Source organism: Lepidothrix coronata, unplaced genomic scaffold (genome assembly GCF_001604755.1).
Source record: "Lepidothrix coronata isolate B3197 unplaced genomic scaffold, Lepidothrix_coronata-1.0 Scaffold54, whole genome shotgun sequence".
Lineage (NCBI taxonomy): Eukaryota > Metazoa > Chordata > Aves > Passeriformes > Pipridae > Lepidothrix > Lepidothrix coronata.
In genome coordinates, this window is record NW_016690234.1 from 2,739,408 (window position 1) to 2,754,882 (window position 15,475).

At 40.7% G+C, this 15,475-nt stretch overlaps 1 protein-coding gene and 1 pseudogene across 1 annotated transcript in view; both read left to right on the plus strand.

Annotated features, from left to right (window-relative positions):
- Positions 1-84: 84 nt before the first annotated feature.
- Positions 85-10,091, plus strand: LOC108497943 (annotated as a pseudogene).
- A 2,019-nt stretch (positions 10,092-12,110) lies between these two features.
- Positions 12,111-15,475, plus strand: part of LOC108498025 (borealin-2-like) — a 9,378-nt gene continuing 6,013 nt past the window's right edge. The window contains exons 1-5 of the mRNA XM_017816269.1: positions 12,111-12,338; positions 12,623-12,751; positions 13,734-13,774; positions 14,105-14,165; positions 14,865-14,932. Coding sequence (XP_017671758.1) covers positions 12,170-12,338; positions 12,623-12,751; positions 13,734-13,774; positions 14,105-14,165; positions 14,865-14,932 — 468 coding nt within the window. The 5' untranslated portion in view covers positions 12,111-12,169. The remainder of the gene's footprint in view (positions 12,339-12,622; positions 12,752-13,733; positions 13,775-14,104; positions 14,166-14,864; positions 14,933-15,475) is intronic.

Sequence of the window (15,475 nt, forward strand, 5' to 3'; positions counted from 1 at the left end):
GGGCCGCGCGCGGGCACGGCGGGGGGCGGAGGGCGCGTGCGCAGTGGCTGCCGAGCATCTCCGGCACTGCGCCGAGAGTCGCGCATGCGCAGTTCGCGGGGGGGCAGTGCCGTGTTTCGGCGGCCTCTGCCGCCCCCCGGTGACCGGCCCTCGGCACGGCTGGTGCGGACCCGCCGCTCCGGCACGGCGGGGCTGCCTCCCCTGAGGGAGCGGAACTGCGGCCCGGCTGCCGCTCTGCTTTCGGGCGCCGGCCCTGGAGCCCGGGGGGCAGTGGGCGGTGAGCCAGGGGAGGAGCGGGGCGGGGAATGGGAAAGGGATGCCTTTCCTGGCGGATTCCCGCGCGTGGCTCTGCCCCTTTAGCGCGTCTGGCCCGTGAGAATGAGGAGGGGCCAGGGCAGCCCCGGGTGTGGCCGTGAGGGTGAGGAGGGGCGGGCCCTGCTGGGGGCAGCTCTGGGCAGTCACCCCGGCGCACCTTTCGCGGGGAGAAGCCGAGGGAGTGGTCCCAGGGCATCTCTCAAGGAACGACACTGAGAGCATTTCGTAGGGCCTGGGGGAGCACCTGAATGTGCCTGAAGATGGAGCTTTGCTCGAGGAAGGTGCCGAGGGACGAGCCCTGTACCGAGGGGCAGCGGAGGAGAGGGGAGCAGCACCTGAGCAGGTTGAGCAGTGTGGGCACTGTTAGTTAAATGCTGATAAGGATGCTTGCTTTGATTGCACCTGTACATCAGAGTTCTCCCTTGGTTATAAAAGCAAGAAGTCTCTACTGCCTGTACTAAATGCACTCTTTTATTTAATTCACATGTAAAAAGCCTACACACAGACACACACGGGTAAATCTTCTGGACTAACCTTAGCACAAACATTACATTTCTGCCTGTATCTTCTGGGCATAAACTACATATTTCCATTCCAAGACATGCAGACTTTTGGTCTTGAAAATGGAAACATAATGCAGTTTTGTTCCCAGCTGGCCACAATTGCTCCTAATCTAAAACAGGTCACTGTTCCAAAGGAGAATCTGCACAGGCCCCAGTTCTAATTTCTAGTTTTATTTATTGGTCTCTTGTGGTTAGTGAGATAAAGTGAATGGAAGGCAACAAGCAAGAACTAGCTGAGGCTTCTTTGCTTATAACTGGGCACAGCAGAAAAATCATGATATTGATATTCCTGTTTCCAGCTTTCCCTCTAGCGTTGTGCTCAGAATGTTTTTCCTAAATTTTGCAGTTAATCAGGCATGATCACTGGAAGCCATGACATGCAGAGGAATTCCATTAAGCTGAGTTAGACTATCCTCAGTCAGTAACAACTTGAAATAAATAAATACCCTTTCCTATGAGAAGATGACTGTATGCTTCTGGAATAGAAATCCAACTTAACTCTGGACTTTTTTAGGAAGGAAGATCAGTAACTTATTCCAGAGTATACTATTAATTCTGGTGTGTGACTTTTTTTTCCCAAGGCAGTATTAAAGATCCTGATCTCAGGAGGTGGAAAATCCTGAACAGGAGTGATGATTCCTATACCACAATATCCCTTATATTCAGCAGCCATATCTGAACTATCCAGGTGAACTGCCATTTGGATGAAGAAGATTGCTGGGCTCTAGATGTGAATGAACTTTGCTGTGCCTTGAATGAAGCCAAAGTGTATTGCAACCCAAAAGTCCTCTGCATCATCAACCCCAGAAATCCCACGGGTCTGGGAATTTTGTGTAATGGGTTGATTTTAAGACCAATTATTTTTCTTTTTCATTCATTTGACATTGCAGGCAAATACTAAATACACATCAAATATGTAAAGCTGAATTTTAGAGTCAATGCTCTAAGTAGGACAGTATGTCATATTTTCAGAAATATTTTTTCAGTTTTGTGGAACTCCAGAGAGTGGGGAGCAGGTTCACTTCACTGGATCCCATTTGAAGCCACTGCTTCCACTGAACTTCTGCAGACTTGTGGAATGACTTTCAGTCACCTTTGGTCTTTATGAAAGATCTTGCTTCTGGCATGGCCTGTAGCCTTTTGCTTCTCAGAGGCAATGACTGCAGATACTCTCTGAACTCCATGGCAACCACTGCCTCCCTCAGAATTTAGTTTTTTGAGTAGTTGAGGTTGATCAGTGAGAAACCAGATCCCATTGACCTATCACGCATGTGAGCATTTAAAATTATAAGTTATACACAGAGTACTCTTAATAAGTCATTGATTGATTACTTTATATCACATTTCCTTTGCTTGAGATGGACTAAGTTACCTTGAACCATCATTCCTCCAAAAATGCTCCCTAATTTCATACTTGGTGAACTGAATTCTTAAGTTCAATAGCACTTTTCTGAGAAAGAGGGGTATCTTGTTGAAAAGCTGGAAGTCTTACTAGGTCTGAGTGAAAAGATATATATATCTAGATATATCTAGATATCTAGATATATATGCTCCACTAACTTTCTTCTTGCTTTAAAAATCAAGCTATAGGACAGGTGCAAAACAGAAAGTGCATTGAAGATGTGATAAACTTTGCCTGTGAAGAGAAACTTGTTCTTCTGGCTGATGAGGTAAGGGAATATTCTGTTCTCTCAAAAGCACAGCTGAGAGTACTCATATGAAGTGTAATTTTGTTCCATGTGTGGTACAGGGAACAGATTCTCTGTTATATTAAGACATGAACAAACATTCAAGATTCTTGGTATCAAAGGATCAATATAACAGGTGGCTTGATCTGGATTTGAACTAGAGAGAAAGTGTAGGGAACACAAGGAAGAACTTTGTTGGAACTGACCTAAAAACCTATGTGAAGCTGAGACCATTTCAAATGAAAGAAACAGAAGGAAAATCAATTTAAATGTGCAAGTAAAGGTTAAATTGTGTACAAAGAAGCTCACTGTTCTTCCAAAGGCTGAACCTTTAACTATGGTCACATGATATAAAGTATATCATGACAGTAACTATTACTTAACAAAGAACCTTGTGTTTTCTAACAGCTCTTAAGTTTTGAGTGTTACCACTGTTTCTTCAGTTCAGATCTGGCTCTCTAAAAAGCCATGTTTTATCCTTAGTTTGGAGAACAGAGCACATTAATGTCTTCTGACTGTTCAGGTTTACCAGGACAATGTGTACTCTGAAGGATGCCAGTTCCATTCTTTCAAAAAGATTCTGTATGAGGTGGGACCTGAGTACTAAAACAATGTTGAGCTGGCCTCTTTTCACTCCACCTCTAAGGGAGTCATGGGCAGGTAAGTCTGATTTAGTTTTTTTTATTTCATCTTCCTCATTAATCTGGTTGGACAGCCCTTTCATGTTACTGACCTGAAAGTAATCCACGAACTTCAAGAAATTTAAACAAAAAACAACAAAAAAAAGAAAAAAAGCATTTAAAGCACAGAATAATGGATAGGCTCTGTGGTTTTCAAAGTACTAAATAATAAGCACATTTATTTCAGACACCTAATGCCTCAGTTCCACAGAGATGAAATCCTACAGTCGCAGTCTGGACCTGTGATAATGGAAAATTGGTCTCCAACATTCAGATGAACAGTTCAATAATTGCTGGGATGTCTAATGCTGTAAATGTTTGGGTTTGGTTGTTTTGGGGAGGAAGAGATGGAAGAAAAAGAATTTTCTGATGAAATATATGCTACTGCAGCCATGTGCTCCTGTTCTGAAGATTAAACAATCCATGTTAACTCACCTGACAGGGAAGCTGCATGTACACCTTTGTCTCTGTATGGGATACTAGGACTTAGTGACATCCCATGTAGTTCCATCTTAAACCATTATCAGCGTAAGAGCTGTTTCAACAACCTGCATGTTACATATTGTAAGATTCTCATTAATTGTCTTTCCTACTCTGCAGTCACTTTCATTGCTTTCCCAGTATTTATACACTCAAGGTTGACCAATCTTTTCCATTCCCTTTGTCACAGATGTGGCTACAGAGAATGTTATGTGGAGGTCATTTACTTGCACCCAGAAATTAAAGGACAGCTTGTTAAGCTGCTTTCTGTTCGCCTTTATTCCCAAGTCTCAGGACAAACAGCAATGGATATTGTAGTGAATCCTCCAATACCTGGAGAAGAATCTTATGCACAGTTCATAAAAGTCAGCAATAACATGCTTTTTCTTTTGTGCATTTCCTGAACCTATCCTAAGTATTGGGAACTCAAAATATTCACAGAGATGAGTCCTCTTTCATTTCTCCTCAGACAATGCTGTAATAACACAAATTTACAGAACTATGCAGTGTATTTAAAATTAATTCAATATGACTACATTTAAAAATACTAAGGAGCCATTATCAAATCAGTTTTCTTGCCAGTAAAATCAACTTTTCTCCTGTGTTTAATATGACAAAAGGATTACTAAATAAGATCTGCTCTTACTAAGATCTAAAGAGGAATGTAAGTTCAAATACAGTTATAAAATCAACCATGTTCTTAGGTATCCAGTGCCTCTGCACACTGAGCAATGTGGTAATCTGTGTTAAAGTATACACATAGTTTCTCACTGGTAAAAAGAAAACTGAGTCTGGCTTAGGAAATTACATTATCGAGTCAGATCAAAAATTCAGCCAATGTGGTCTCTAAAAACAGCCAAGAGTGGATGCTCAGAAGGAAGAATGTAGGAAGGCACACAGATAGAGACTTCTGCATGTTTTTGTCAAGTCTGCAACACTTTATAGTTGTATCCTGCTAATGCCTTTTTGCATTGCTGCCTTTAAGAGCAGAACTGGAATTTGGAACCTTGTTTGCTCTAATAACAAAGCCCTAAAAGTGTTTAATCCAGAGAAGCATCATAGTTTCCTCTGGAGTTTTTATTACCACTTCAAATGTGTCTAACTGAAGACCTTCCTTTTAAACAGGAGAAGGAGTCTGTTTTGAACAGTCTTGCCAAGAAAGTCAAACTAACAGAAGACATGTTTAACAAGATACCAGGCATTCACTGCAATCCTCTTCAAGGAGCTATGTATGCTGTCCCACACATCTTTATTCCTTCCAAAGCCATTGAGGAAGCAAAGGTCAGTCAGTTACTTTTACCTCAATTAATTTTAACCTTCACTGGCCTGTGCCTGCCACTTCTAATGATGTTTTTATTCCAGAGACAAAGTAAGCTCAGGTAGTTACAAAAGCAGTACTTCATAGACTATGTATGATCTTAAATATGACATGACCTTTATTTTAAGAGAGGAGAACAAAGCAGAGCATTTCATCACAAAGGTGAGGCTTTCAGGGTGAGAGTGTTCCCAAGGACATTGGTGTTTAAGTCATACAAGTAGCTGGACCTGTGCAATTCCAGATTGCTGCCCCTGCCTGGGTTAGGGAGGCAGTGGATTGGGAATGGCAGTGTGCTACTGAGCCTGCAAAAGAAGCCCCACTCAGCAAGTCTGGGAAAGAGGGAGGGAGGTTTCCTTACAAATGTTACCTTTTTGCATTTGGGTTAGTAATGTCTGTTACTAAATAACGAATCTTTCTATTCCTAACTAGAGCTCTGATACCTGATATGTAATACTAATTTTTTAAAGGGAATTTTATCAGCACAGCTGAGAACAAAAATAGGGCTGTTTTTCAGTTGCTTATTTGATTAGATTTATAACTTGCATGTATTTAAGAACTTTCCTGGGGACTTCCTAATCAGCAGATAATTCAGGGGGGAAAAATAGTAACTGCCAACAGAACTGGAACACACAGTTCTCAAATTAATTTAATCTTATCAAATGTCAGTGCCTTAGGTTTTTCTAAGTACAATTTTGAGACTTTTGACAAAAAGTTATAAGCAAGTCAAGAAGAATAACAACATTACCTAAACCCTTTCTTTTAAAGTGAGTGTTTTGTGTAGGTTCTTCAGCCCTGTTCCTCCATGAAGTACTGTTATTTAATTCACAGTGTGAACTTGTGAACTGTCCCATTAGCAACTGTTCCTCACCTTCCTTAGTAAATAGAATAAGGAACTAATAAGGTAAGATAAGGTTTCAGGGGGGAAAAAAAAGAATAATGAAATTCTATATATTTGGGAATATTTTCACTTCAGTAATTCCAAAGCATCCATTTCCTTAGGCTCATGAAGTGGCACCTAGTATGTTGTATTGCATGAAACTTCTGGAAGAGACTGGAATATGTGTTGTACCTGGAAGTGGATTTGGCCAAAGAGAAGGAACCCACCATTTCAGGTACAGTTTCTGTTTGTTTGAAATCAAATTAACAGTAGTAAGCAAAGTACCATCCAAATACTTTCTCTTCTGATTAAATACAAGGATTTTTATTTCAGTGTACATTGTCTCACTTTAAACTGGACAGTTTCTGTGATCTGATCTAGGCCAAAGACCTCATCTGCTAGATGAGCTATTCAGGTTTTTGTGGTGTTTTCATAGCTTGGTGACATAATTTTATTCTATTTTTATACACTGGTATTTGAAATGCCTTCTCCAGGAATACAAACAATAATAATAGCTTAGACTTTAATCTTAAAATTGGCTATAGAATTACAAAAATTGCCCTGCATGCTTTGGGAGGAGGGGGGATTAAACAGTGTTTCCACATGGAGAAACTGCATTAGAAGTGCAGTATTTTCCCTATAGAACTGCTCCTTAAAAACACTGAATAACTTTTCACTTTGCCAAAACAAGATGTTGAGCCAAATAATGCGATACCAAAACTGTGAACATAAACTCAGTTGCTTTTGCTTCCAATAAGCAGCACTTTGCTCCAGCCAAGCCACTGATAGCTGGAATTTATCATGGAATTTAGTCTTCTTCAGTCTGAAACAATATAACAGAAGGTATCTTTAGCCTTGGTAGTTCTGCAACACAGCCAGCTGGGTGAGATATCTGGGTACATACAGCTCCAGGAAAAGCCAGTGAGTCCATTCCTGCACCAGTGTGGGAAAAACACTCTGTTCTGTAGGTCTTGCACACAGTCTGCCATAAATACTCCATGGGATTTTCATGTCATGCAGGAGAAGGAAAAAAGAGACTAAAAACTGCAGAGTGGGATGTTGCATTGTTTTAATGCATCTGAATTCAGTTTTCAGTTAAAGAAGGAATGTGCATTTACTGATAACTGCCCACTCCTAAAGCTTGAAAAGCTGGGTATAATTTGGCAAAACTGCCCAACTATGGAAACCAAGCTGCTGTTGTTTCTTGCTGATGACCTTCTTACCACTCAATAGAAAATAACAATTCTTGAATTCCTATGAACTAACCAATTGAAACAAATTGCTCTAGTTTAATAGTATAGTTCAGTTAAAGTATAAATGCATGAAATAAGAGAATCACATCAAAACAAGTATTAACCTTAACATGTTACTTGATGTGCCCTGAGATTAATCAAGGTCTGGGCAAAGATCACAGTTTAGTTTGTTCTGCAGATAATGTGGATTGGTTTTTTTCTTTCTTTAAATATTTTTCAGAATGACCATTCTTCCTCCAGTAGAGAAGCTGAAGATCCTACTGGAGAAAGTGAAAGACTTCTACATAAAATTTCTTGAAAAACATGAAACTACTGTGGCTTTTTCCCCCTCATCCCCTCCCTTTCAAAGCAAATGAAGGCAATGAACAAAGATCTGCTGAGAATGTACTGTTCATCTAATTTAACTAAATTCAAAACAGATAGAACCAGTCTCAGATACTGCTACAACTTATTGGACTATTAAAAGTTAATGTCTCGTATAGAAGACATTTTTTTAAGGGGAAGGGGAAGAATGTGAAGAAAGTGGTGAGAAGAAAGACTTAATAAATGTTTTTGTGCCTTGATTGGAAGTTACATTGTGGACTTTTGACTCAGTAGATTGGGAAAGGGAATTGCTCATTAAAATTATTACTGTTACGTGGAGGTTTTTTACCAAACGGAAATGCCAAGATAAATTGTTTAGCTAGGGATATGTTTCCCATCCTAAAATTCTACTAAACAAAAATTCAAACCCCTACATTATAGGTATTGTTTGGTTTAATTTTTATTGTTGTTAAGTGTGAAGTCTTCAAATCTGATTAAGGATGTAGATACATCATGCTTATTTAAAATAATCTTTGGCACATGTGTGCAGATACCTCTGAAATTCTGCTAGAAAGAAATCCTGCCATCACAGCATAATCAGAATGGAATATACAGTTTTGACCAGAGGAGTGAATACAATGCCTGCTTGAACCCTGCTTTTATGAAACTGAAACATAATGAAGAATATAATCTTCTTCTTCATGTGCTGTTCAGCACAAAATCCCAGCACAAGAGCGCTGAACATTTCCTCTCATAACAACTCCACGAGCCTCCTGTTAACTCACTTCTTTTATACACATGGAACATAGTAAGGTACTGTTTCAAAGCAGATGAGAGCACAGTCAGTCCTTTCAGGTGGGCTGAAACATGACACACTTCCAGAACTGCTCTGTCTATGGAGAACATTTGTTTGGAACCACATGACGGAGACCCGCGGTGTGGCCAAAATCCAGCTTGAACTGGCAAAGGCTGACACATGTTGTTACCAGGGGAAATGCTGGGGGGGAATTCTAATGAAGAAAAAGATCTTTAAAGGAAAATGTCTTGCACAAAGCATAAAGAGAATGATAGTACAGCTGACACTTAAATCTTCCACAGTCATGCCACTGGCTGAATGACCCTGAGTGCTTATTAAAGCCTGGCTCAACAAGGTTGATATCTAGGAGTACAGCTGTATGACTCCACTAATCTATGCCAGTTTCCCTGCAAAACAAAGGACAGCTTCTGTTTCTCTAGAGCTGGAAGCTGGACACCTCCTGCTAGCTCTGATAAAGGCTGAAGGAACAGACCTTCCAGTATTCAGATGTGAAAGCATTAGCATGTCAGGCTTTGCCTCAGCATTTACAGAGTTTATTCATTAAGATATCACATTTAATCCAGTCATTAATTTTAAGTTATTATTTAGAAGTAAACTCATTTTCATGTCTATTAGCACTTTGTTAGGCTGCCTCTGTAGCTGGTTCAACATCCTCTGCTGGTCCAAGTTCCTAAAGCCGAGGGCTACAGAATCACCATATGGATAAACCTGTGCCAATTTATTATGTGTGGAAGACAAGAGATATTGCCAATAACTGTCCTTGCAAGAGCAGCTACCAGTATGACACAGTGTTAGCAGTGGGTGTACTTCTCACAGTTCCTTACTGAAGTCTGTGAGAAGAATTTAGTCCCTGCCAATCACCTGCCAGTGGTCCCAGGTTCATGGATGGAAATGGCACACTGATACAGAGAGTGATTGTGGGGGCCTGGAGAAAAATCATCCACTTATCCTTGGAGAAATGCACCTGTGGGAGGACAGCAGACTGAGAATATTTATGTTACTACTATCCATTGATAAATACAACCTTTTGTCTGTTGGCATCCTTAATGTGCACTAATGAAACAAATCTAGAAAGCAAAACCGTAGCAAGAGATCAGAATATTGATGTAAAAATAAGACAAACAGCACTCTCCCATTCTAGGAATGTGGCCAAATGAGATCTGGCTTTGGACTTGTAAAGCAGTGTAGACTGAAAATAGGATCCAACGATGGGAGTTAGGATTTTTTTTTTATATTTTTGTAACTACAGCTTTTTCATGGGGTAGTATTTGTAATCTATTAAGTCAGTGGATTTTATATTTGCCTTGCATTTGCACCTGATACTTCTGGAAAAAAAAAGTAAATGTTTACAAGTTTCTAATTTACAGATATTTAAACATTATTTAAGATAATTGACAGGTGTGAACGGCTTTTTGTTTTGTCAAGACAGCAATTCCTACACTTTTAAATCAAAATATAATGACATAAACTGAGTTTTTTCTAAACATTCTATTAAGGTGCCTTTTATGTCTGTGACATTATAAGGGATAACAATTTTTTCTTGATGCATCTCATGTGGAAGAGTGGTGATTTCTACTGTCCATCCACAATATTTATACGTATTATGATAAGGTTAATGTGCATTTTTGTGGAACAATCCTGTAAAGCTAAGAAAAGAGGCTTTATTTTCCATGTCTTTGAAATCTCTAATTAATGACAGACAATCATTACTTTCAGATGCATGCTTCTAGGTTTGATCTTCCTACAGGTGCTCCTTATAACAGTATTTCAGATGTATGAGACTTCCAAATAATAAAGCACCTTTTAAAAAAGGTAATAGTTCTCTGTTTCCTATGTCACTGAAGCAATACCAGCTGGATTACACTACGACACATTAACTCCATGTCCAAACCAGTATTTACTAGTATTTAGTATCCATGCATCAGATCATTAATCTCTGCATCACTTCAATTTATGGACTTGAAATTTGTCCAAATGGTTACCACAAAACTATTTCCTACCATTTCAGAACTGTAAATAGAGATGGTCTTGGGCAAATTTACACTCATAGTAATCATATAAAAAAATGTAAGGAATTAGGCAGGAGTTAGGCAGGCCAGACTTCTTTCTTTATAGAGAGGATCAACCAGTCAGTTGAGGCTGATCAACTGTGTCATGAAAGCTTTGGGGTTTGTTTGGTACTGTTGGTTGTTCCCTTTAAAAAAAAAAAATTCTTACATGGTTTATATGAGATTAAATTTACAGAGCAACACAATCTGTCTTTTTGCAGTGATACCTCTAGAATTACTTTAGTGGTGCTTGATAATTCCAAAGAAAAGGAAGCTGGGAAAGTAAAGTTAGTCCTGCTTCCCTAAACATATATGCATATGCCAGCACTGCTAAAAATGCCCCCAAAGCAGGCTATTCTTTTCTTTGTATATGGTCTTTGAGTGTTTTCTGGAACAGAAACATTTATCTCCCCTTTTTTTTTGGGGGCAGGAAAGAGGTACATTGTTTGTTTTACAAACAAGAACATGATCTGATATAAAATGCTTATGAGTTATCAGTCAGATTTTTTACAGCTTTTTTTTCAGTGACATAAGTTGTCCCATCTGGCTCAGGAGATAAGGATGCTGTGCCAGATGCATATGATACAGAAAAAAACTACTACAGAGAGCTTGCAGCATCAACTATATACGCTGTGGGAAAACCACTAGTGTTTTAAAATATTGTCTAAATTCCTTTTTATACAGTTACTTGGTCAAACTTGTACAAAACCGAAGATGCTCATACCTCTGGCATGATTTTTTATTTGGATGCATGTAAGATAATAGGTTTCTTCAAGGGATTCTACTTTTAAGGATATGGATTTGAATATTCAAATATTAGGTGTAGTCATGCCTTTCTAATGTTCCACTTTATTACATGGTCATTAAATCCTGCGTTCACGTGATTAGCATTTACACAACCTGTGACCATTTGCATGAGGCAGAACAGGTTATTCATTTTGCTAGCTTTGAAGCTTTGCATATCCTGCACACTAAACAGCAGTGAAGTATCTAAACCCAAACCTCGGCTCTAAAATAGGGCAGAAAGGTTTTCCTGTCGAGCAGAAAGGTTTCCCAGTACCTGGTCCAAGCCCTGGCAGCACATCCACTGCCTGCCCCAGGCCCTGGACACCCTCTGGCCTTGATCACTTCTCATCAGGGATGGAAGCACTCCCTCCTCGTGTGCTCAGATTTGCAGTGGCTGCTTTAAACAATTAACAAAACAGCACAGTTAATTTGTTCCACCAGGACCAAGCCGTGTGTGTGTGTGAGCCTGCCCAGCTCCTGTCAGGGCACGAGGGTCATAGAATATTAAGGGGTTGGAAGGGACCTTAAAGACTATCTAGTCCCAACCACCTGCCATGTTCAGGGACATCTTCCACTAGACCAGGTTGCTCAAGGCCTTATCCGACTTGGCCTTGAGCAGTGTCAGGGGTGGGGCATCCACAACCTCCCTGGCCAACCTATGCCAGTGTCTAACCACCTTTACAGTGAAAAATTTCTTTGTAATATCTAACCTAAATTTCCCCTCTTTCAATTTGTACCCATTATTCCTTGTCCTATCACTACAGCACAGGATAGGATAGGATAGGATAGGATAGGATAGGATAGGATAGGATAGGATAGGACAGGACAGGCTTTGTGCCTCTCTGTCCATCCCTGGGGGACCACCGACACGAGGCACCCGCAGATCCCCCTCGTCCCCCGGTCCGGGCCGTCCCATCCCCTCCCTGAAGGTGTGTCCGCCCCATCCCCTCCCCGAGGTGTGTCCGCCCGGCCCGCGGGCGGGGGCGGAGGGAGGGAGGATCCCCCGCTCTCCCCGCGGTCCCGGGCTCGGTTCCCGGCGGGATGGTCGCCATGCCCCTGAGGAAGACCCCGGGCAAGCGGCAGAGCTCGGACTCGGGCGTGGAGCAGGACCGCGGGGCGCTGCCCCAGGAGCGGGACCAGCGCCCCGGGCTGTCCCAGGAGAAGAAGGATCAGCGCATCGCGCCCTTCCTCAGCCACTTCGACCAGCAGGGTATGGCCGGGGGCGGAGGAGCTGCCCGGGGCGAAGCGGTGGTGCCCGCCCGCCGGCACTTCCCTGCCGGGATGGGTGGAGGGAGCAGCGGCTCCCGGCAGGAAGAGCCCCCGGGCCGGCACCGCGGTCCTCCTCCCCCGGAGTGGCTGGTAGCGGGCGCTTCGACTCCCAAGTCGGATTTCTCCCGAGAAAACGTTATTTTAACTTGTATAATGCGATCTTCCAGCGCTTATACTTGGAAACATGTAACATGCATGGCAATAAAAGCCTATTTTGTTTTGAAGCCAAGGAGCACGTCCAGGAGATGAAGAAGGAGCTCGATGCGCTGCTGCAAACAGCTGAGAAGGCGTTTGCAGTGGAGCTGCTGACGATGCCGGCTGCCATCAGGAAAATGAAAAGGAAAGACTTGCTCAGTAAGTGTGAGTGGCCCTGTCCTTGCGAGGGGTGCAGACAGGACTAGGGCAGGATGTGTCTGTGACTGGTGTGAGAAAACCTGTAAACTTGGGGACTTTTATGAACAAGTTTGCTTTGTCTGGTGAGTATTTTAAGCTAATCAGCAGAGCTGTTACCCTGCAGATGCTCACTGAGCACTCTTGTTCAAATAGACTGATATGTGTAAAACAGGGTGTAGAGTTAGTGTGTATATAGAGTCTGGAGGGTTTTATGTGTGCTCTTAAGTAGTTTCATTTAAAGTCTGAAGAGACAAGGAATAATTACAAACCTAGTGTTTCCATGAAAACGTAAGTGCTACTGTCCATCTGACTGTTAATGCCAGCAACAGAGATTTTTTTTGTCTTTCTCAGTTTGAAGTCTTTTCCTACTGAGCCTTTCTCAGCTAGTTGTTCATCTGTGCTGATAAGCAAGCAAGTTTAATTTTAACTCCCATTTCTGCAGCAGTTTAAGATGTTGTATACACTCAGCCTCAGACATATATTCTGGTGAGAACTGATGTTTTTGGAATCTACCTTGCACCTGGAAATTGCAGGGGCCACACAAAGATCAAACTTAAGACTCTTGATGAACTTGAGTTTACCATAAGCCTGAGTATGTATTTCAGTGCTTTTCTTGAGAAATTTCTGCCTAAAAGCATTAGCTTTCTGCAATACAATGTATGTGTGTGGTTCTTCTTGGAATTTATTATATACTATGTGACTACACTCAGTATCCTTTCAAAGAATTAACGTCCTGAAATTTTCATGGTTTTGTAGGATGACTGTTGTTCTACAAGACTTGAATCTTGTTCCAACGCAACATGTATGCTAACTAAGGTTAACTATTTAAGCCATTGTAATCCTGAATTACTTGTTCTGCTTCATAGGCAATAAGATAAAAACCTGAAGATAAAAATTTTGCAAGTAATAGTATCTAAACAAGTTACACTTTCTTGAGTTACAGATTTGCAAGGAGGGGAGGAAGTGGCTCTTGCTGCTGCAGTGGTAAGTGTGTGTTTTCAAATTTTATCACAGTTTACAGAATAGAATTCTTCTCTCCCTGCTGTAAATGTTTCAGACAAAATATTTTGTTTGGCTGTGTTTAAATAGAAGATGATATGAAAAGACTAGACAGCCAGTCACAGTGCAGTTATGAACATTACCTAAATTTTAAGGTCATCTGTTGGCAGAAATCCAGATGTTTCTGAAAAAATAAACTGGTGTTTAGCCAATCCCATTTCTGTCACTTGCTTTCATGTGCTTCTGTAACATAATATTCATCTACTGGGCAAAATCTGTTGACCTTTCCTTGTTGTATAAACACTTCTTTTTCAGACTGACTGCTCTCTAGAAGACATACCAAATCCAAAACTGGTGAGGACCAACAGCAAAAAAGGCAAGTCAATCCATTAATACATAGCTTGTGGTTCTTAAATTTTATTTTTTTTTTTTTTATTGGTTTGAACTGAGCATTTGTAAAGGGAATGTTTTTTTTTTTTTTTTTTTTATTGGTTTGAACTGAGCATTTGTAAAGGGAATGTTAAGCCTGAAGAATACAAGATGGGAAAGTGTATAACAGTTCCCCCCAGCATTCAGTGTGGAGGATCATGAGTTATGCTACTGTTGAGGTACTTTAAAGGATAAGAGATCCTGCCCTTTGGATTTATCACTGAAAATGGTGAGAAGAGACAGATTTAAGTGACTTGTTAGTGCTTTACAGTGTAGCAGAAGAGCTAGGAAAGTCACCCCTCTTTCCTTGCTTCCCCTTTGACCTTCTGCCCACCGAGCTTCGCAAGAAAAACACCATTTTTCTTCACATCCCAATATATGCAATAAGGAGGACACTGAGATGTAAATCTGTTTTGTCTGGGAGTTAAAGGGATTATCTGGTGTCTTTTAACTGCCCTGTGTGTCCCAGTGTCTGCGAGGAACAAAGACAGTTTGTTTTGGAAGTGTATCCAGGTGAATGACCATTGTGGAGCAGCAGTGACCTGTAACTGTCAGTGGGGAAACAGGCTTTAAACACAAGTCTGAAGTGGTGTTTTGTGCTCTTCATGAGATTTTTATTTTCCTTGTCTTGCTAATATATTTCTAGTTAAGGTAACTACAATTGTCGAATATGAAGATGCCAAGCACAGTTCTGCAAAGAAAGTAACTAAAAAAGTAAGTCTATTTTTTCTTTATATTCAAAAAACATAAGGGCTTAGTCAGTTTTGACCTGCCGTGAACCCTGCCAGGCAGGCCAGTGAACTGCTGATTTTTTGAAAAATCAGTTGGTTTAAATTTAAAATATTTGAAGTTAAGCAAGGCTAAACAGTTTACTAAATCATTTTCATGAAGAAATATAGTATCTGCACTTCCAGTGACTAATTCACACAGACTTGCAAATACTGGCAGTCATTCTCTCTTGACTTGCCAATAAGTCTTGAAGCTCTGAGAAACCATTTTTTGTTCAAACTTATTTTTAAAAAAAACCTGCCTGTTTTAATGAATTCTTTTCTATATTTGAATGACTTGTGCATTCTTTCAATTTTAATCTCTGAACCAAATCAAGTATTAATTTTACCACCTCAGTCTGTCTGTGCAAAGTAGCTCCTCAGCCAGACACTGAAATAGGTAGCAAGATAACAACAAAGACCAAAAAGATTCTATGCAGAGTTACAGGCATTAGTTGTAAGGTTTAAAAATTGAAGGTGTATATATGAG